This window comes from Mauremys mutica, chromosome 6 (genome assembly GCF_020497125.1).
Source record: "Mauremys mutica isolate MM-2020 ecotype Southern chromosome 6, ASM2049712v1, whole genome shotgun sequence".
NCBI lineage: Eukaryota > Metazoa > Chordata > Testudines > Geoemydidae > Mauremys > Mauremys mutica.
In genome coordinates this window covers 76871893-76895562 of record NC_059077.1, presented here as the reverse complement: position 1 = coordinate 76895562, position 23670 = coordinate 76871893, and the positions used below count along the sequence as shown (strand labels likewise).

The window sequence follows — 23670 nt, the reverse complement described above, 5'->3', positions numbered from 1 at the left end:
GGGAAAATTTCCTCCATAGCTCCCAGACTGGCTGACATGGTATGAGTTGGGTTTTTTGTTTTTTTTTCTTCCCCATAGCTGGTCTAGGATTCAGAGCGGTGGAATAGGGAGGTTAGGTTGTAACGTCGCAATTAATATGTAAAACTTGTGGCAGATGTCCAGTGCAGGTACTCAGTATGGATGGAAGGGATACAGTTATTGGATAAAATGGATTGGAAAAGGATTTGAAGTACAAATTCCCATAAGGGAGCTGAGTAAAGGGGGTTTGGGGCTCCTACATCTCATCCGCTGAGAGCTGGCCCCTCTCCTTTTCCTGGCCCTCCTTAAAGGAACTGAAGAAAGGGGTTGGGATTTTTATGTATTAAACAGCAGGGAGCCAAACCCCTCTTTCCTACACTCTACAATTTGTTGCCAGGTACTCTCAGACATTATAACTGAATAAATTTATGACCTATTTAAACCACATCCATGGCCTCTTCTCTTTCTTTCCAACATGGACAGAGAAAGGTGTGTACTAAGTACAAATGTATATTAAAAAGTATCAACAGAATCTAGAACAGTACATAATAAGACTATACGAGCTCTCCTAGTGTCTTCATATAAGTAGTGTCACCATTTTAAATTTTAGATCATAGTTACTTACTTTTGCTTCCCATTCCATTCCTGCTACAGAGATACCCAACAATACAATTACTGTGATGGCTCCTATAATTCTGATGTCGTTCGTCTCATCCAACATAAGTGCACCATTTTCCTAGAAGAGAACAATTTTAAAGACAATTACATACAGTGCAGAATGTATTTTTCCTACTACACGATATAGAGGGCGTAGTGGTTTAGAAATTGAATAAAAATAGTTTACTTTTACACCATTGGTTCAAACCTGCTGATGTCAGTAAGCAAAAAATAGGACTAGCTAAGGATTGTTCAGAGGATTAAATGAAATAGCTAGTGGTCCCATTCACATGAAAATGAGTGAACAGGCATTGACTGCTTTCAACCAACAGAAGGGATATCAGCCAGCAACATTATTGACAGGATCCATAAAGAAGCCAGTCACAGAACTAACATTCACAAGCTGCTCCTTGATGACAATACAAAGCCTTCCACAATGCTGTGCCACTACTGCTCTTCATGCTATAACTGCTCTGTAGATAGGGGGTTCACGGATTCTAGAGCTTTTCTTCTGGCACCTCTAAAGTAGTAGCTTTATTTCTACTAATATGTTTAAGAACTCAATTACCATCACTTAACTTTATATTACACCCGACTTAGGAATGTATGAGAGCCTCTGTGACACAGCAGCAGCTAGAGATGAAGGAAAACCTTAACTCATCTTCCTACCAATGCAAGATCATCCTCTGTATTACATTTACAAAGGTTCTGAAGTATCTAGGCACATGTGCGCTTTACTGGTTTTAAATATCGCTGGAAAGGAACCTCCACCACTTCCTTTCAAAGACTATTCTACAAGCTAATACAATTTATAATTGGGAAATCCTTGCTGGTATTCAGATGGCATTAAGAAAAGGAACATTTACATCCCCAACCCACTCCTCTCATACTACTATGAATAACTACTCTTCTTCCTTAATGTTTACACCTTTCAAATATTTGTAGATTTATGTACCCCAGCATCTTTAGCAGTCATTTGCCAAATTACATATATTTAGCTCTTTAAACCCTCAATCATTGCTGTCACTCATCTGAATTATATCTTATTTACCAATAGCTTTATGGTAATGTATTGCACCAAACTGAATAATCTATTATATGCCAGGTGTGGTTATACCATAGGATTGATATAGAGAGGGATATTACCTCCTTATCATTATGTGTACTGATACCTCTGTGTATACAACCCAGAAAATGCACTGGCCTTCTCTTGCTGCCATATTGCTATACAGACATTTTTGGTATTACTCCCAAGTCTCTTCCTACATTACCATGTTCCAGGTTTTTCTCTTTTCACTAAGCATGAATTTTAAGATTTTTCTCAATCAAATTCTGCCCCAGGGAAATTAGATCGTACTTGTAATTTTTAGTTAAGTTCATTCTATTATTTTCTGCCCATTTTTAAATCTTTCTAGATCCTTTAAAAGAAGCTTGGGAACATTCTACAAGACAGCCATTCATTTTAAGCTTTAAAAGGACTGCTTGACAACAACAAAATGATTATTAGTAACTCATATTTCATTATATTTTTTTCTAAACTGTCAATTTGATTTTTATTACAATTTTAGCTTAGTCCCACTCTAAAAAGGCAAAACTCAAAAAACTTAATATCAAACTGAATTTGTCATAATTCAGCAGTGTATTAATATGAAAAGTAATATTTCAGCACATCCTAAACCTGTATCAATACATGCTGCTGTTAACCAAAATAAAAATTAGCATAAAGTCAGGGTAGTCATACAGATTAGCAAATGCAATCTATTTACCTGCAGCAGTTTTACAACTGTCTCTGCAAAACCAACCACATACATGGCTACTGCAACAGCATTAGCAAATGCGAAGATTAGGCCTATTGCACCACCGAATTCAGGTCCCAGGCTTCTTGAAATTAAATAATATGCTCCTCCTAAAGAAAAATTGTATGAAAATGCTTTAGAACTCTGGACACCAACAGAGCTATAATTATTCATGTGGGCAGCAAAATCACTAGCATCAAGGAAATTTTTAAATCCTAGGCACTATGATAATACAAATAATAAATCTCAACTACTTTCCTTATTTCTATTTAAAAACTCAGTATGTAACAGATAGTGACAACTTATTTCTAGAGATTATACTTCCCCAAGTTACTAAAATTACTTAAACCTGGTGCCTTACATCATCACCTGAGACATGCAGTCACCAGAAATGCTCTGTCAGTTTTATTGTTCAAGTACACAACTGATTTGGAATTTTATAGATACTTGCCTGTCTGAACAGGCGAAATAATTTTGAAGGATGGAGGCGGGTTGAATGCTTTGTTACTTAGACACACTTTTACCTATAGATAACATGGAAGCAGAATTTTCCTCAGTGAGGACTTGTGCCTCTGACATGCACTGAAAAAATTATGACTTGTTTGTAAATCTATGTAGTTGGTGTGCTGTTTATTTTTTTCTTTTTAAATAATCCATCAGGTATATTATTTGAGATTAGCGTAAACATGCATATATAGTCAAGAAATACTACTTTGTTTCAATTACTACATGCTACAAAGTACTTGCCCCCTACGCTGTTCAGAGTTACCCTGAAAACAGCTTGGCTTTTTGCCCATTGGGAACAACGAGAGATAGCCAAAACTCCTTCTTTCAGAATGGCTACTAACAGCACCCTGAAGCTTCATTCCTATCAAAAACTGGAGGTTACAATCATTTAAAAAAAAAAGAGGACAGATCTTCATGGAATTTTCTGCAGAATAATATTATATCTAAAAAAAATTTCTATTAGGAAGTGTAACTGCAGATCATTAATCCTAAAAAAGTTCTTCAGATGTAACCATTGCATGAGATTTCAGCAAGTTTGTATTACATGAAAATTTGAAAAGTCTTCATTATAAAGATCATTTGGGACTAAAAACACGGTGCAACATTTCTTTTGGCCTTCCCACTCTACCCTTACTCCCCGGCCTTCAATTTTAACTCCAACTAAGTTAACTTTACTTGTACATTCTCAGAAATTTCATTTTTTACTCAAAACATAAGTGCTGTAATTTTGTGGAGGCCAGTTATGGACCTGACAAGTCTGGGCATATCTGTCTAGATTTTCAAAATGTGGCATTAAGTGAAAATCTCCTAATTTGCAATAAGAAAGAATTTCTAAAAGATCTGTTGAAAGTCAGACAGCCCTTTCCAGTATTAAACAGTATTAAACAGGAAGTAATCTATATGAAATGCTGGAAATAAATATTGACTGGTATAGCACACAACTTGATAGAAAGTAGTCAAACCAATTGTGCAGAATGACTTATTTCTTGGGTTATAATTGTTACCTGGGTAGAAAAAAAATTCTCACAATTCAAGAAATCCTAGTACAACAGTATATTAACATATGCATTCAACAAGAATGAACACTGAAAACAGTTATAGCTGATAAAATTCTTTGTCTTATGATAAATCTCTAGTCTATACAATTTGGAGTTTCTTTAGCTTTCAGATGATGTCAAGGGAGTCTTCTATACTGCACTACGAATGTCATGACAACCAGAAGACAACTATTCAATTTGAAAACTGTTTCTTTATATTATCCAATTTGAAATATATTCTCTCTGTCTTAATTTCCATGCACAAGAACATTTTAAACAGAAAATGGGGCATTGGAGGCTAGATGGAAGAATAACATCTGAAAAAAAAATAGAAATGTAAAGAAATTATTTGATACTATAGAAATGCATGTTTGTTTGTTTTTTTAAATTCTCAATGTTTAAGAATAAATCTGCAGGCAAACACACATTCCCTTAATGGTATCGCCCTATAGAGTTGCAGATAATAGATGTTATAAGTTGAAGATAGCATACTGTGAATCCAGTAACGGGTCAATTTCAGACTAGGAAATATTAATTATGTGTGCATAAAGGGATGGGATAGGGGAAGAGAAGGAATAGATTTAAAAATAAATCCTAGAGTCTATCAGAAGAGAAGCAAGAATATAACTTTACTCTTTAATACACAGAAAAGAAGAGTGTTCATTAGAATAGACACATTTAACAGCTAAATGACAAATGACAATTTTATGCTTGTGACAAGGCTAACGTTTAGTTGTTGGCGTTCCTGCTGTGTCTTATTTGCCCTGCAATAGTGGCATTTTTGTCTGTGTATCTAATAGCGAAGAGTGGGATAGGCACATAAGGAGCTTTTTGTAACTGCTATTGCTTTACTTTGTTACTGGTTTTTATAATAAAACAGCTGACTGAATACTAGTGATTTCTCTGCTCCAAAAGTATTTCATGACAGTAAAGTCTATCCCTGCACCTTAAGCTCTTACTGAAATCATTTTGTAGATACATAGTTCCTGACTACAGGACATAAGCATGCATGCTAACAAAAGTGCCAGTCTCAAACCAATACCTTCTGGAGAGAAAAGCATTAACATTATCTAAAGGGTAACTTTTCAGAGCAATTGAACTTCTTTTGGAAGAGTCTGCCACCATAAAATTATGTGTGCCCAGGAACTTATATAGTTCTGAAGAAAATAAAACTGAAATATATTCTACTATAGGACAACAACAGATGTTTCTGAAACAATAGATATGTTTTTACCAGGAAATACATAAATTTCATCCCATGGATTCATCTATAGGAAAAAAGTTAAAATTACTCTTTTAAATTTTAACCCAGCCATGTAATAGAAGCGTGGGCTATTTAATAGCATTCATTTTTTTAAAAATAATACTTTTTTTAAAAAAAGACATTACTGAGCAAATATATGAGCATATGGATTTATTCCTAAACAATTTTATTTTCAAGGTGCCTTTTGCATTATAAAAAAAACAAAACTAATTTCTTACTACAGAACACTAATTAGGTTCTGAAACTATAAAATACTTAAATAGCAACAACAAACAACAAGGAAATGACTTGCTCTCTCCCCCTACCAAAAAATCTGCAGGAAAACAAGGCAGCATTTCTGTGAAATTGGGAAGGTGAGCTACCAATTAGAACCACCAGGCAAGTTATTCAATTAATTTGTTTTTTAAAAAGAGGGGGTGGGAGGAGGTGAGAGAGACATTGCAGAACAACAGATATTTCCTAGAAAGGGAATCCTTTTAGCTATTTTCTCTTCATGCCATCAACACTTATTTATCATTCTTAAAGAGAAGGGAGAAGAAACTCAGATTTAATCAGAACCTTATCTTATAGACACAATTTTAGCCACAGTTAAAGTACAAAGAACTATTTACAAAAGTAGTTTTACCTCCTCTTACAAATCCATTGGTAGCTATTGCTGAAGTAGACAATCCTGTGATAGTTGTCACAACAGTTGCCATTGCAATAACCAAGACAGAAAGAGCTTTGAAAAGAAAAAAAATAGTTATAATATATTAAAAATTAAAGATAGCTTCAGAAAAGTACATGTGCCTTGTACTTCATTGTGTCAAAATTGTGAGAGAGAGTACTTTCCAAACAGGTTTGGATAACATTAGACTGGGCAGAGCTCTTATACAGATATGGAAGAAACCTCCTTTCCTACTACCCTCTTCTTCTCCAGAGAGTTGGGCACAGTGGGATTCAGGGAGAACTAATCAGATTTGGTCGGGAGAACACACTGCACCTTCTTATCAATAGTGTAGCAGCTGTGCTCTCTAGAACCTGCTATAGATGTGAGGCTCTCTGTAGTCCAGTTCCGGGCTAAGCCTTCAAGGCTAAATTATAGTGTAAGTATTACCACATACTCTCCATATCTATCAATCTCTACTTTTCAGACCTAAACTCAAAGTATGTAACTCACTCTTAAGAACTATGAAAGAGAGGAGTCAGATTAAACATTCTAGCAAGTTTTTCCATTTAGCTTAAGAATTTTATGATCATGCTGTGTAACAGGCAATACATCTGTATTATTCAGCCCCCTTTCCCCAATTGCTCTAAAATCATGGATCATTGATAACTCATTTAGAAGTTACCCAGTCTCCATATATATAACTGCATTTGCTAAAACTAAATAAGATGTCAAATTTTTAAAAATTGCATACATACCTATCCCAGCCTGTCCTACAATCCATGACAGTCTGATGAAGAGCATCACACCCCAAATATTCAACATACATCGTACCTAGGAGAACATATCTTCTCATAATTGCATGGTTTTAACATATACATAGAGTTACTTCAGCTAGGTATTGCAAACCACGTGTTAAACCTACAAATACATTCATACTTAAAATTTTGAATGGATTAGTTGCTGTAGCAAAGCCCCTTTTCCCTCCTAAAATGTTCCATGACTGAGTGACATTATTAGGTATATACAAGAGTTACTGGTTTGGTTGGATGCAGTTTTTCCATCTTTCATCTCTTGGGGACTAGGAATTGTTTTCTGATCACAGGTTTCTTACCCATTTTATCTTCATCAGGGATGGAAAATTACACTAATTCAAGAACTGAAACCTAATATTTTTGATCCTAGACCAATTCCAGAAAAAATGCCAAATTGGTCACAGAGAACAATGAGTTTCTCTTCATCGCTAGAGTTCAAAATTCATACTAGAGTATACACCATTGCAAAACTGACAATCCCAGCTTTCTAATGGTCTATTAGAGCATTGGTGCTAGTCCTCTGCTGCTTCTGTTCCCAGTCCTACGTAGTGCCCTTTGTTCCTTCTTTGTTTTCAAACAAGGACAGGCACAGTTTAGTTATAGCAAGAGTTGGAAAGGCATCTGGAACAGGCCATATCGCTTCTCCTAAAACTCTGTCGTTCTGAACATTTTGTTTCTGAACCCTACTCTTCTGCACTCCATTTTTTTTAAAAACGGCTTTTATTATTGCCTTTTTGCATTTTGATTTTGGGTTTTTTATTCCTCGACAGAATTTAAGTAATAAAAATTAGCATAGAGTCTTAAAACCGATAATTAAATTCTTCTCTTTTGTTGTGAAACGTTTATTTAACAAGTGGGTATAGACTGGGAGACATGTGCCTCTCTTCAAATCCCAGGAGCTCCAAGAACAAGCAGCATGTCTAGGGATTTGCCAAGATCCAGAAAGCCTATTCAAAGGCCCTTCAGTGAGACATAATTGGAGTGGAAACACAGATGCATAGCTGGGCTCTAACTATTCATGTGAGTAGCATATCCCAAGTAGACAAGAATCACTAAAGAATAGTTCTGAGGACTTTGCCCAAGATTACAAAGCAAATCCCAAAAGAGGTGGGTCTTCCAGCAAGCTTTTAATTAAAAGTTTCTTGGGGAAAAGTGTGCATTTCCTGAATATATATTTGTGGGAGGGGGAGTTTACACCAATTTCATGTCAAGATTTAAACAAATGCATTACACACTTTGAAGACCAGGATTTAAGTTTATCACTCACAAAGTCAATGGAGACTAGGTAATTGGTCTTATAAAGTTTAAATCAAATGAGCTCTGACAGCTTTAAACTCTATTTCTCTCAGCAAGTTTATATCAGCAAGAAAATGGATAACCTTTAATTATAGCTAATGAAAAGGAAGGGAGGGCAAAGTTCATTGATTAAATCCAAGACAAAATAAAAAACCAATAAAAATACCCACCCTACATGAATAAATTACTTCTATATAGCTGAATATGTCAAGAATTGTTTTGAATTTTCCTGCAAATTCCAGTTTGAGAGGATGAAATTTTTGTAACCACTTCAGAAACTGAGAATGCTAGTAGTTAATATATGTAAATAACCTGCTTCGTGTAATAATGCTTTTTTTTCCCCCTTGGTATCAAAAGAATTAAATTTTCTTCCATTTCAATCCAAATCTACCCAAGCCCAAACTTATGTATATTTTTGAGGTAAGGATTGAGTGCCCCAATATAAGAGTGATTCATAATTAAGTCTCCCAGTAAGTATTTCTAAGGAAGTGAAGACATCTACAGAAGGAAGAAAAGGGAAAATAATTGCCAGTATCAAAATCCTAAGCCAGTGATGGGATAGCAGTGAAAGGAAGATGGTCACATTCCCTTCAAATCCTGAAGCACTAAAAAGCTAGCAAAGATTACTTTTCAATATCTCCCTTGTACATTTTGTACTTGTTTCTTAACCTTTGATTTAATTATTTTTAGCAAAACAGATCTGCAACTGACATTTCATTCTTGCTGAAAAATACACTCACTCAAAATATGTAAAGTAACTGGCAAGGTCACATCTATTAAAAGGCTTGACATACCATATATTTACTTACCAATACACCTTTTATCCAGCCAAACTTGACTATTCCCTTACTGTCTGCAGCATAAGTAGCATCAGCTTCCCCAGGAGGAGTCCCTTCTTCTCCATTTGCATATCCATCCTCAAAAGGTTCCTGCAGAGATGGTGGGAAAATAAATTAAAACACCTTACCTCTATTATCCTTACACAAGTGTCTAAAAGGTGGTTTCAGAACTGGACACTCAATTAAATTTGACTCAGATGTCATTATCAGTTCATTAGTAAAAGTGATCACAGACAACAAATTATTAATTTTTAAGACCACATCTATGTAGCGTGTTCTAGTCACGATTTATGTGACTATTGTATACATTTTCATACTTCAGTAATTTTTATAATTTAAATATTTGAAATCCCTACAAAAGATTTTTAAAATAAAGTCTGTTTTTACTTGAGGCAGTGATTAAGTCATGCCATAGTAGTTGAGCAGTACCTACAAAAATTAAGTTGTCACCGACACTGTAGTTACAATCAAATTAGTATCTTTTTTTATTGCAACTATGCAATCTATTACTGTGTAGATTAGTGCAATCACGTTATTCAAATATTTTTCCTAGATTTATAAACTGTGTCTTCATAGGTCTTCAATCTGATTCAAAAGATTAAGAAACACAACACTCTCGTAAAAATGGGACCTTTATCATCATTTAGTCTGACCTCTTGCCTAAACACAGGGTATAATATTTCACTCAGTGAAATAGTCCAGCAGCAGAGTGGACTAGTTAAGTGAACACGACTGAGCCCAATAAACTTGTAAATGAACTCAGAGGATCTCTTTCAGAAAAGACAACTGAACTTGATTTAAAGTTAAGAAAATGAAGATGAATTTATCACTTCTTTGGTAGTCTGTGCAGTGGGTCAATTACCTACACTGTAAAAAGATTGTAGCACATACCAAGAAAGTTTCCCCACAATAATCAATTCCCCTTTAAGTTACACTCACTCCCCTTTTTAAACTAAAATGAGAAGAGAGATGGGTCTTGCAGAATGCCCTGAAGATCTAACTCTGAGTCCCACAGTGCAGACGTCCTTTACTATTGCCTAGCATTCAAAAAGAATGTTGAGTAACCAAGTGGTTTTGCTTTAGGGTATGTCTACATTGTGCTGTTGTCGCCAAAACTTGTGTCTTTCGGAGGTACTTAAACCCCCCCCCCGCAAAAGACAAAAAGGTTTTGCTGATGTGAACTTAAAAACAAATAAGTCAGGAAGTTAGGGGTCTCACAATGATCTAACTTGTCCACAAAGCAGATAGGTAACCTATAGTCCTACCTTGTAAACAGTGTTTGAGCAAAAAGCTAGTGAAAAATCTGGGGTGCTGCTGGGCTATAGATTGCCCCTTGGCTGTTATCAGGCTCTTGACTGCTAGGAGGAGAGGCTCATCTGCATGCCACTACTCCACTCCAGTTGAAGATGCCTTAGCCTCAAACAGCAATTAAAAAACTCAAATACACAAACTAGATAAACCAATTTGTACATACCAAGATAATGGAGCAAATAATCAAGCAAACGTCCAGAAGATAATAAGGTGATAAGAAAGAGTCAACATGGTTGTGTCAAGGAAAAATCATGTCAAACCGACCAAATAGTTTTCTTTGACAGGGTAACAAGCCTTGTGGATAAGGGGGAAGCAGTAGATGTGGTATATCTTGACTTTAGTAAGGCTTTTGAAACTGTCCCGCAAGACCTCATCATAGACAAACTATGGAAATACAGCCAGCCTAGGTGGAGCTACTATAAGGTGAATGCGTAACTGGTTGGAAAACCATTCCCAGAGAGTAGTTATCAGTGGTTCACAGTCAAGCAAGAAGAGGATATTGAGTGGGACAAAAAGACAGCGGTCCTGGGTCCAGTTCTGTTCAATATCTTCATAAATTATTTAGATAATAGCATAAAGAGTACACTTAACGATACCAAACTGGGAGGGGTTACAAGTGCTTTTGTGGATAGGATTAAAATTCAAAATGAATTGGACAAACTGGAGAAATGATCTGAAGACAAATGCAAAGTACTCCATTTAGGAAGGAACAATCCATTGCACAGATACAAAATGGGAAATTACTGCCTAAGAAGGAGTACTGCAGAAAAGGATCTGGGGGTCATACTGGATCACAAGCTAAATATTTAATACTGTTTCAAAAACACCCATCATTCTGAGATCTATTAGCAAGAGTGTTGTAAGCAAGACACCAGAAGTAATTCTTCCACTCTACACCATGCTGATCAGCCTTAACTGGATTAGTGTCCCCCATTCTGGGTACATTTCAGAAAAGATGTGGACAAACTGGAGAAAGTCCAGAGGAGAGCAACAAAAATGATTAAAGGTCTAGAAAATATGATCTATGAGGAAAGATTGAAAAAAACCTGAGATTGTTTAGTCTGGAGAAGAGAAGATTGAGGGGGGGGGCTACTCCTGGGGGGAATTCTGCGCCCCTGCAGAAAAATGGGGAAGCAAAGAAATCTGTGGTGGAACACACACCCCTTCCCCAGCAGCCCATCCCCCAGCACTCTGCTGCGGGGGGGATGGACAACTGCATGTGCGTGCGTGTGCCCATGGAGAGACGTTAAGGGGGTAAGGTTGGGAGAGTGCCTGCATGGGAATCAGAGTATGGCTACACTTGCAGCAGTACAGTGCTGCCGCGGGAGCGCTCCCCGCTGCAAGTACTCCACCTCCCCGTGGGGATTAGCTGGGGCACTGTTTACACTGGCGCTTTGCAGCGCTGTAACTTGCTGCACTCGGGTGTGTTTTTTCACACCCCTGAGCGAGAAAGTTGCAGCGCTGTAAAGTGCCAGTGTAGCCAAGGCCTCAGTGAGACTCTCTCTGTTCCTCTCGCTCACTGTTGCTGCATCCTGGGCTTGGAGGAGTAGGGCTGTGTGAAGCAGGCTATCCCTGAGGCAGAGCAGAAATGTAACAACTAAGCAGGCAGGCTGCTAATGTTCCCATTCTTAGTCAATTAAGGATCCTTTACCTTGCCAGAGTGATATAAAGGAGACTTATTGTAAATGACAGTAACAGAATCCTCAGTTAGGCCTTTTCTACACTGCCACTTTGCAGCGCTGCAACTTTCTCACTCAGGAGTGTCAAAAAACACCCTGAGCGCTGCAAGTTTGAGTGCTGTAAAGTGGCAGTGTAGATAGTGCACCAACATTGGGACTGAAAGCCCTTTCAAGATACATTTCATCAGGATCAACTCCAAAGGCTGTTCTGGAATATCTGCACACAAATAAGATGACCACCCTCTTTCTAAATGCTTTTGTTGCTCTGTGCATACTTCTAACACTTCCTGTAATAGTTGGCAGTGGAGAACGCAGCTTCTCCAAGCTGAAGTTAATAAAAACACATCTACGCTCTACAATGACACAGGAGAGGCAGGTTGGCCTTGCAACCATCTCAGTAGAGCATGAGCTGGCCCAGACTATGGACCTTCAGGAAGCAGTTCAAATCTTTGCAACCAAGAAGCAACAGAAAGCACCGCTTTGATTATTCAAAGAGATAAAAATGCCAGTGTTTACTATTCAGACAAGAAAAGTTACATTTGCCGTTCAGGCGTTTGAAAGTTAAATGTTACTTAAAATTTTTGAACAAGGCATTTTAAGTTGTTAATTCTCCTTTATTGGGGTAGGTAGCAGGGCAGTACCATGAGAGGAGTAGAACAGGAAGAAGGCAGAATTGAGATCTTTCAAAGTTTTGGCCAAGTGAGGGGGCATGGAGGCATCATTTGAGCTCCCCACCTCAGGTTCCAACCAAAATGTTGTTGGCCAGCCCTGACAAGGGAAGATAAATTACCAGAGTGCCTGCATAGCAGATTACTTCCAAAGAGGCAAATTCTCTTTCTAGTCAAGACAGGATCATTCCCTCAAAAGGGTGCTTTTAGAGCACAGTAAGAGGGCCTACACAGGTAGGTAGGATAGAGTGCCCAGTGTGCTATAAATTCACTAACTTACTGCATATAATATTTCCCTGTGTAGACAAGCCCTTAGGCTCCAGACTGTAAAGGGTGGTCTAGATCAAGTATTCTTGGGCACCCTGAAAAACCTAGAGATTATGGGATGGAACCACAGTTGTGGCTGTGGCTGACACTGCCTACCTCTTCCAAGAGTGTTTTGTTGGAAAAGAGGACTGTCTCCATCTTCTGAAGTTCTAGGACGTGAACAGAAACCAGCTCTCAAATGCCAACGTTTACTGATAAGCCAAGAGACGCTAATTTCCAAAATATATTAGTAGGTTCTATTTATTAGAACCCTTTCTGAATTTTAGTATGACTATACCACCCATTGATAGTAATATCTATCTAACATGGGCCTGTTTAAGAGCCAAGATTTTAAGTAGGAGTTTTTTCCCCTAGATACTTATAAGCAGACGACTTTAACTGAGGAGATTTGAAAGGAAAGGGTCCACTAACAGAAGGATCACAAACTCCAAATACCATAACTCACGTCCATCTAAAGTGATTAACACCAGAGGCAGTGTCTGCTTTGAGTTTCCTGAGGACACTCGGTGTATACTGTGCAGATCTTTAAGCCAACTTTGAGAACACTTTACACTACCAGAGCTGTATAAAGAGGCCCTCGTTGAAAAAAAAAAATAATCAGGCCCTCTTTTTGACCACTACAAAATTGGCTCTGGATGCCTCAGTGCCCTACAAAGAGGAAAGATTTGATACTCTATTCATGAGCAAACTCCCTCAAAGCAGAAAACTTTGCACTGACAACACCAAGGAACTCATTATCTGATGTAATCCACCTCTGGATTGTGCTTTGTGATGGGGAGGATGGGCCCCTATAATACAGGAGGCCAGGAAAGGTGCCACCATCTGCCTTAATCTAAGTTCTCACCAGATTTCCTATGTCAGAAATCTGTTTCCCCTCCAGACCTCTTTTGGGCCCCTTTGACTAAAGTGAGTGACTATGGCACTGAGCAGTTTGAGCAATGGCAGTGATCTCATTACTATTTTAATACTCTCAGATATGAAGCTCAGAAAGCCTCCAATACACCTTAAGAGGACTCCTGAACCAATGTTATAATAACCCAGCAAGACAAAAATGAACTCTTCATCATTGCTCTGAAATCCATAATTGCCAAAATTACCATGTATAAATACTTTGCGCTAAAATAAAATAAATAAATAAAAAGTTGTCTTTTGTTATTAAAAAAAAAGCACCAAACTGCTTGCAACTGATTTAATTTTAAAAATCAAAACAAAAAAAGAGCCACGTGTTTATATTACTCAAGCAGTTTTTATGCTTTGGCCAACATAGGACCATCAACATTTGATAACATCTTTTGCTTCCACAAAAAAGACAATGTCATGTTTCTAATAAGAAACAAAGAACAGAGAGTGTTATTGAAAAAAGATCGGGGAGAATTTTAAGAGGGGAGAAAAAAGAATTTTCAAGTGTTCCATGGTGCTCAAATCACCAAGCAACTCCTCTGAATTTACAGTGGACCTATTTTTATAGTGTAATTTTAATCAAACCCCCACTACTTTGTTTTATATTTAAACCATATAGGAATTACAATTTACGTTTAATCTATTGAACACATTTATATTCTTGGTACCCTTTTAAGACTAATAAATACCCTTCATCCACTATTATGTGCAATAAACAACTAAGTAGGTTACAGCAATACCACGGCTCTCATTTTTCTTTGGTAGATTCTACAAACAGCTGAACATTTAAGAACTTAGAGAACTTAGTAGAGAACTTAGTAGAGCCCTGTGTGGATACAAAAATTGGATCCGCAGCCGATCCGTAGCTGCCAGAATCAACCTACGATCCACTAGCCATCTTTTACATGTATCTGCATCCACATCTCACAAGGGATAGTGATGGGGGGGGGGCGAAGAGGAGCGAGCAGGGGGCGGGGTCTCGAGGAGAAGGGGTGGCGCAGGGTGGCACACTAGGGAGAAGGGGCATCATATCGCGTGCTGCTCCTGGGGGCTCACAAGCAAAAGTAGCAGCACATGTTACATCACAGCAGGGCGGAGAGGTGGGGCACCGGAGCCCTGCCCACTTCAATCCCTGCAGCTGGAGGCAGGCCCTGTTGCCTAGGAGCCGGAAGCACGGCCAGTGCTGCCTGGCCATGGTGGGGATGCTGGCGCTGTCCAAGGGGCCCGAGCTGCCGGACAGGAAGCGGTGCAGCAAGCGGGTGCTGGATGGCCCCAACTCTGGCCTGCCGCCCAGCCCAGCCACTGGCTGCTAACCACCAGCCCCAAGCATGCTGCAGCCCCCAGGCTGCCCAAGCCAGATGCCACGGGACAGGCACCGCCGGCGAGTAGAGCTTTGTGCGGTTGTATCCGCATCCGATACACTATTCGCAAAAATGGTCCGTGGATATCTGCAGGGCTCTATTTATTAGCTTTTAAACCAATTTTATGGTTCTGGTTTTTTTATGTTGTACATAAAGGATCATAGCTAGCTTTTCAGTGAGTTATGAACTATCAAGTCAGCACTAAATTATGTATACTATGAATAAAAGATGGAAGTTGTGTCCTGTATGTCTTGTCTTTCTCCACTATGTAATGTTCTGTAGGGAAGTATTTACAAGTACATGAATTGTTTAAAGGTTATTGTTGGTTATCAGTGCCAGTGGGTGCCTTTTTAATAATGCACAAATGAGAACAGCGAGACATTCTGAAAGTCTGTGGGTGCAAAAGAATTCCACTGTTTAAGAAACCAAGCTTAGGCTTACTATTTTTCATGGTACAAATTAAGGGCTTGTTTACAGGGGGAGTTAGTGTGCAGCAAGCCAGGGTGTGAATCTACAGTGCACCAGCTGACCATGCATTAATTCACCATATAGACAAACATCCCTACTGGGCTGGATGGAAGGGGCTTCCTCAGCCCCTGCATGGAGCAGCTGGGGCTGAGTCAGGATCAGACCCACCCCCAGAAACCTTCCCTGGCTGCAGGAAGCTCTGCCCCTCCCCCCACTTCCTGACCCCATTGCTCTTCAGTCATAGGGGGAGGGGGTCACTGTACAGGATGCTGCTCAACCCCTGTGCACCTAGACCTGCGTTCACGAGTCCCATACCTCCACCAAGCCCATACCCCCGGCATCTAGACCTGCATCCAGATCACCCCCTGATGAACTCCCCACAACTGAACTCAAACCATACCCAGACCCCCACCCCAACCAGCTGCACCAGATTTCCACCCCACTGAGCCCCTTTCTTTCAGCACCTAGACCCCTCTGCTGAACCCCCCCCCCCCACAACCAGACCCCCCTGCCAAGCCCACTCCCCGATCCTCCTGAGCCTCAACTACCTTCACCTGGACCCCCTACAGAGTCCCCTTCCCCCTGCACCTGGAACCCCCTAATGAACCCCTGTGCATCCACAGGGCACCTGGAGCCCCCACTGAACTACCCGCACCCAGACTGCCCCACACAGAACCCTCTCAATCCACACCTGGATCCCCACACATTAAGCTCCTCCACACCTGGATCTGCCAGGCTGAGCCCGTCTGCTGATACCTGGGGTGCCCTGGGCCACCCGGAGGGGGGGGGCGCAAGTGGAGCAATTTGCTTCTTCCACTCGGGTCTTTGGCGGCAATTCAGCGGCGGAGGATCCTTCCACCCCGGGACCCGCCGCCGAAGTGCCGGGTCTTGGGCAGCAGTTCAGCGGCGGGGGCCGCCCACCGCCAAAGACCGCAGGCCCAGGCCCCCTGAATCCTCTGGGTGTGCCTGGCATGAAGAGGCAGGGCCCGAGGGTGTTTCTGGGGGAGGCCTGGCCCTTGTTCTATGTCAGGATCGGGTGAAGCCTCACCGCCAAGTCCTTGTCCTGGTGTGGGGTGGGGGGAGCAGAGGGAAGAGGGGTATGGCAGGGTGATCTACCTCCGCATGCAGTCAGTGGCAACATTTTGTATTGTCCACACAATTTTTTTTGGTGCAGAATTCCCTCAGAAGTAATTATTAAAAGTAACATTCCATCATTATGTACTGTAATTAGTACTATTTTAGAAACAGTACACATTCAAACAGGATCTTATGAAGTGAACAGTTACTCATTATTTACCAGCTTCACAGGTGAAATCTTCTTAGCGTATGTACAACGTGCTTCAGATGGCATGTGATCAGGATGTAAAAAAGACTTTAGTCTCAAATCAGTGAAACACCTACAGTTAATGTTTCTTTTTCAACATATCTCCTCTGCGCACACTCTCTCATCCACTGAGCCCCAGATGCATTACACTAAGGAGAATACAAAATCCTGCAAGTAATCCGACATGCTCTTGGTGCTGATCATTCCAATTAGCTGCTGAAGAAGATCTTGGATTAGAGAAAATATTTAAAAAGAAAACTACATATTAAAAAAAAATCAGTTAAATAGAAAAATATCTTATTCTACACAGCAGCTTGGATTGCCATGCCAGAGCAGTTTCGTTAGTCTATCTAGTCCACCACGCATCTCAAACAATGGTATTGCCAGATGCTTCAGAAGATGGTATAAAGAACCCCATGTCTTGGAAAGTTACAAATAACCTGCCCATAAAGGAAGTCTCTTTCCAATGCTTCCAAATTATTATTTTAAAGAGTTACAATTATTGTAGTGCCAAAGGATCAAGTGAGAACAGGGGCTCCATTCTAAGTTTTTTATACCTGCTCAGGTCTTACTGTTTGCAGCATTGAGGTACATAGGTTAATTATGCAATGTATAACTGGCCAAGCTCAAGAAGTGCTTATATTCAACTTGATGGTATCTTTGTCTGGCTTCCTGCAACTATATGGACTGACTAGGGGCAACATTCAAAAGCTAAGATTTCAAGGAATGTTCTAGGCCAGTGATACTCAGACCTAAGTGGTTCAGGACCAAATTAGCAATCAACATTACCCAAAAGTAGCATGAATTCATTATTTCATTCACTATATATTCATATTTAAACAGTATGACAGGGGAATATTTAGTTATATTCTCCGAACAGCAAAACGACTAACCAAGTATTATGATTTTATCAACTACAATTGGTTAATAACATAGTAAAAACATCCTGATTGGTTAATAATTAAAATCACAGTGTTTTAATATGTGCTGCAAAGAGCAGCAGGAGATGCATTAAAGAGCCACTTGTGGCTCATGAGCCTCAGTCCGAGTATCACTGTTACAGGCATAATGGACAGAACCCTACTGATTTGGGACTGAAAAAAAATGGAAAAACAGAAAGGGGGAATATGAGGGACAAAAATCCCCTGCAAGCTCTTGAGCATAACCACAACTTCAAGCACCTCTTCAGTTGTTTATAGATCAAAGAACTGGTTGATGATACTCAGCAAAACTTCCCAGCACAAGACCTCTATTCATCTCTGCTTACCCTCCCAATAATTTAAAACGTTGACACATTAAATGACTTCTCTCCCTGATAGAAAAAAGAATTGTGGCAGGAAAGGAAATATACAGGGGAGGTGGACAGAGTCCCTGCAATGTGAAGGTAGATATGGAGCATGCAGAACTCCCCATATGTGAGAGGTAATTGGGGGACCCTTGTAAAGGGAAGGGGAAAAAGGTGGGCACAGAGCTCCTCACATGGGATGACGGGGATAAATGAGTTCACACAGAGCACCTGTCAAGAGAGGATAACAGGGGATTCTGAAATGGATGGAAGGGGGAACGACAAAGAACTCATGGTATGGAGGGCGGGGGAAGAGGGGCAGGACAGATTGGAGTTCCCTGGTATAGATGAAGGGCAGAGTAGGGGCACACGGTCCCAGTCACAGGGGAAGGAGGGACCCAGGTATGGAAGGAGGGAGGCATGAGGAAAAAGTAAAGTAAAGAATAGAGGTGCATACAGCCCTGGGCAAGATGTACAATGTGGTGCCCAGGTATGAGAGGGGGAAATGGAGGGCACACGGAGAGCTTGTGGAGAGGCGGGAAAGAGATGGAGAAACGTAAGGAGCCCCTATTATGTTTAATGATCTCAGCCTACAGAAACGACACTGAATGTGGTCCCCTAGTGTGAAAGTAGAGAACTCTGTTTTTCTCCAACAATAGTTATACATCCTAACATTGTTTGGATTCTTTTTGACCACTACTGCACAACAAACAGAGGTTTTCACTGAGCTGCCTACTGAGAAAACTCAGGGTCTTTTCCTTGAGTAGGTACATTTAATTTAGAACTCAGTAATGTATATTAATCAGTTGTGTATTATTTTGCATTTGCAACACTGAATTCAGTCTGCTATTGTGCTGCCCATTCACTCAGATGTGTGTGTCTGGAGTTCTTCATGGCCTTCTCTAGTCCTGAAGGCCCCAACTTCATCTGCAAGTTTTGTCACCTTGTGGTTTATGTCCCTTTCCAAAATGTCAATATTAAAAGCTGCTTCTCATATAGAAGCACTATTAAGCTTTTATTGTGCAAAAAATTGAACAATTTATTCCTTAACTAGATTTTAATCCATGACAAGTTTTAACTCCGAGTACTAGCAAAAGGAAGTTTGATCACAGTATGTCTTTACAAAATGATGTTTCTTCTTCCTAAAGTAAAGGTTTTTATTCAGCTTCCTGGATGTTTTATGGAAGGTCTTTTCAGAGAGGGAGAGGGCAGGCTTGAGGACAACAGCAAACAAGCTTGAGCCCACTTTCCACACACCAACGCACATCCTTGCCTGCAACTTCAACAGTATTAGGTGAGGTCTCCGAACTTCTGGACTCTACTCAGGACCCAAAGAAACATCCCAGGCAATGAAGAATCCCTTTAGTCTGATCTCTTCAGGTACCCATTGCTCCTCTTCTCTCCCCACCCAGCACCTGTTGTTCCTCCACTCTTTGGGAGAGGCCCAAAGGAAGGGAACAAGGAAGGTATCTCAACTCCACCAGCAGCAGTTATGTCCTAATACATTACTGGTAAACATTCCCATGTAGTATCTGGGGAACAGCAATTATGTGAACTCCCTCACAGCAGTGTAGGAGCATCATCATATATAGGCATGAGAGAGAGGATATTCAACTGACATTACTATCAAAAGGGCAAAGCAAGCCAGCTGGGTGGCGGGGGGGGGGGGCGGAGAAAGAGAGAATGGGACAAAAACAAAACCCCACTATCCTCTCATTAACTTTCAGTTTTATAAATATTAGGTAAAAAATTTCAAATAGAATTTTCAAGTTGACCATTTATCTTTAAGTGAAGGAAGGGCCTTTGACACATCTAAAATACAACTATATAATCACAATTAATTATTCAGGGATGATCTCTTAAAATTAAAAGATTAGCTATTTATCCTAAATCTCCCATTTGTTTATACAATCTTACTACAGTTCCTCAAGTTGCTACCACACTGGTCACTACTTTATTTTCCATAAAAAGAGCAGCAAGAAAACGTTAACAGGCTACAACTGCTAATAGGTTGCTTTAGATGTACTAAGCATTTTTCTTAAACAAGAGAGGGAGAGAAGAAATCTTTTAGGAAAAGAAATTGGCACCCCTCATGGCTACTGAGCAAGAAGGCTCTGGCATCAAAAAGACACCCACCTCCATCTGTGGCTGGCCAGGAAATTGTAATGCCCATCCTATCAAGCACAGACCTGGCCAGAATGATCCACATGTTCATGACCACCAGGCTTGATTGCAACTCTAATACTGATGCTGTGAAGAATGCGGGAAATTTCTGTAATACATACGTTTAATAAGTATGACAGTTTCCCTACTCACTTTTATATTGTTACCTACTAAGACTGAATTGGTTAATTTCTTTCCTAGTCTGTGGAACTCTTTGCCAGAGGACGTTGTGAAGGCCAAGACTATAACGGGGTTCAAAAAAGAACTAGATAAGTTCATGGAAGACAGGTGAATCAACGGCTTTTAGCCAGGATGGGCAGGGATGGTGTCCCTAGCCTCTGTTTGTCAGAAGCTGGGAATGGGCAACAAGGGATGGATCACTTGATGATTCCCTGTTCTGGTCATTCCCTCTGACAGTGGCCAATGCCAGGTGCCCCAGAAGACAGAATACTGGGCTAGATGGACCTTTGATCTGACCCAGTATGGCCACTTTTATGTTATATTCTTATGTTTCCTGGGGCCTGGGACCAGGGCAGTAGGCACATCAATTAGTATGAACTGAATTGTCAAGAATTGTCAACATTTGGAGTAACTCTAGCAAGACAAAGGAAGATCAATGACTGGAAATTAACTTTTAACAACTGACAGCCAAAGGAGGCAGAACATGGGAAAACAGCTTGCCTGAAGACTGGAGGTGTATGCAATTGGAGAGGCAGAATCCTGGATGCTTTGTCCATACTGACAGAATTACCTGAATCTCTTGTCCAGGCATACTAGCTTTGCTTTCACTTTCTAAATGAAGGACCCCAACCATACTGTATTCCAGTTGACTAATAAATGCTGGGTTGTTTTGAAAATGCTGTCCTGCAAACATCTGCTGGCTGCATGACTCCCAGGAGAAGTAAGTCTCCAAGAGGTATCTAAACTTATTGGGACCTGTTAGAGAAGCAGCAAGAAACAGGTGCTAAAGTCAGTAACCCAGCCTCAGGATAGTGGAGCTGCAGGGCTCAACTTTGTACAAAAAGTATAGGCCTACCACTAAACGAGAAAGACTGTATACAGGTCAGAGGCTAAGCATGCCCTGTGGATTCATGATGGAAGCCACACAGCCTAGATAGAGCTGAAATGGCTGCATTAGCCATTCTACTCAACAACACATCACCACTCTACAGTGCTGGTTCCCCTTTCAATGTCTCTATTCCAATATTCAGAACCCTCCCTGAGGCTGACCCTAACTACCTGAGAGTAAGGAGACTGTCTTCACAGACCTGGACCCAGACTGTGCAACTCCAGAGTGATCAAGCAACCAAACAGTTTCAGAATTAAAAGTAAAATTAGTCTCTTCAACTTGCTTTCCCTTAGTAATTAGCACATCCCAATGTTTGTGCTGATCGTGCACTTTTACATTGTTTAAATAAAAGGGGAGGGGGGGAAGTCCACAGACACTACCATGATCAAGAATATGCAAATGTCTAGACAGATTCTTCTTCAGCCTTAGGTATTTTACAAGAAATATGGAACACTAACTTGTAAGAAAGGTAAGATTATTTTATTTCGAACACCTCTCATCTTGAGAATCCGTAGCAATAAGTGGACAAAAATTGTATGAGTAAGAGAAGCATTTGAAAAAGAGTTACCAGACACCCTTTAGCTAAATAACTAAACATTTTACCCAGCGACAGAAACAAAAAGGACAAAGGGCATTAGATCCCCACCAGCAATGTCTTTATAGAAGCTCAGTTCCACCACTGAACCAAGCTACTGGAAATGGGGATATGCTGAGATTTCTACACTGAGGGCTTATCTACATTTAAAAAACTGCATTTTGGAACAGCTGCAGTGCTTCAGGGAAGACACTACCTATGCCAACAGGAGGGGTTCTCCTGTTGGTGCAGATACTCCACCTCACCAAGAAGCTGTACCTAAGTCAATGGGAGAATTCTATAGAGGGGTTAGGTCAGTTTAACTGTGTCACTCAGGAGTGGGGATTTTTCACAATCGTGAGCGACAGTTGTACCAATCTAATTTCCTAGTGTAGACCAGACCTGAATCATACATGGGGACTCCGTCTTTCCCATCAGCTCTCAAATTTGAGTCTTCTTCACACACCCTGCCCCAACTGCTGGAGAGTTTCCTGGCTGCTTCCAGGGAGGCAAGAAGGAAAAGGTCTCTTAGACCAATTCTGCTCCCTTCTCAAACTGCTTTTTCGGTCCTCCTAACCAATGACTGAGGCCTGGTCTACAATAGGAATTTATTTTGGTATAGCTATGTCTCTCAGGAGCATGAGAAATCCACACTACAGAAACACAGTTATACAGAACTAAGCCTCAGACAGCACTAGGTAATGGAAGAATTCTTCTGTAGACCTAGGCACCGCCTCTCAGGGAGGTGGATTACCTACCCGTTAGCGTAGGTTAGCGTCAACAGTGAGGAGCTACAGTGGTGCAGTTAGAGCGTAGAAAACCCTAACCAGTGCATGTCTCTGCTACTTTTCACAGATTTCTCAAGCAATAGCATGAAACTGATGTTTGTGACCGTTTCAGTGCTGCTCAGAATTCTAAACTAAGAATACCAGCAAAAGCAGTGGAACTATCTGCAAACTTCAGGAGATATCACTTCACTGGTTTACCCATTGCAGCAAAATCTAAGGGTTTTTTGTGCATTATATTTCTAAATCTTATGATTAAGAAGAAGGCCTAACCTTATGATTATGCAGATGCAAAATTGTCTTTCCCATATGTGCAAAATAAACGACTAAGAGGCACGATATAGATCTCTGTTATCTTAATGGGATGCCAACTCTAAAGTTCAGTTGTGACAATATTGTTAACCATTTGACTGAACGGATGCATTGGCAACATTTAAATTTGCATCAGGGAAATCAATTAAGAGTTAAAGCCCACTCCATATTTAGACTCGGAAGGATTAGATTTTTAACAGTAAATGTCAGTAAACAATTTCACTGTACACATATAACCAACAAAAAGTATATCAATATTCATAATTTATGGATAGGCAAAGTGGGAAAAACGCTGCTTGAGAACTTAGATATGTTTAAGGAGATTTACTGGATATTTGTATATTTTCACATGTGATGTTGACAATTTCTATTTTAACAGTTATAAAGATTTAACTTTGAATTTCAACATCTACTGTCATTAAATAAATTGTTTTAGCCCTCCCATAACTGCCCACAACTGAAAATTTAAATCACTAAAAACAGAAAAAAAATGCTTACAATAAATACTGATATCTGTCAAAATTATAAAAAAATAAAAATAGAATTCTGCAAAACCTATCCATACTTAA

At 40.0% G+C, this 23670-nt stretch overlaps 1 protein-coding gene across 1 annotated transcript in view; it reads right to left on the bottom strand.

The window, feature by feature from the left end:
- SLC12A2 (solute carrier family 12 member 2) overlaps positions 1 to 23670 on the bottom strand; it is a 102884-nt gene that overhangs the window by 58787 nt on the left and 20427 nt on the right. Inside the window, exons 2-6 of the mRNA XM_045020452.1 lie at positions 8846 to 8965; positions 6684 to 6759; positions 5905 to 6000; positions 2442 to 2581; positions 644 to 754 (exon numbers count right to left, since the gene is read on the bottom strand). Coding sequence (XP_044876387.1) covers positions 644 to 754; positions 2442 to 2581; positions 5905 to 6000; positions 6684 to 6759; positions 8846 to 8965 — 543 coding nt within the window. The remainder of the gene's footprint in view (positions 1 to 643; positions 755 to 2441; positions 2582 to 5904; positions 6001 to 6683; positions 6760 to 8845; positions 8966 to 23670) is intronic.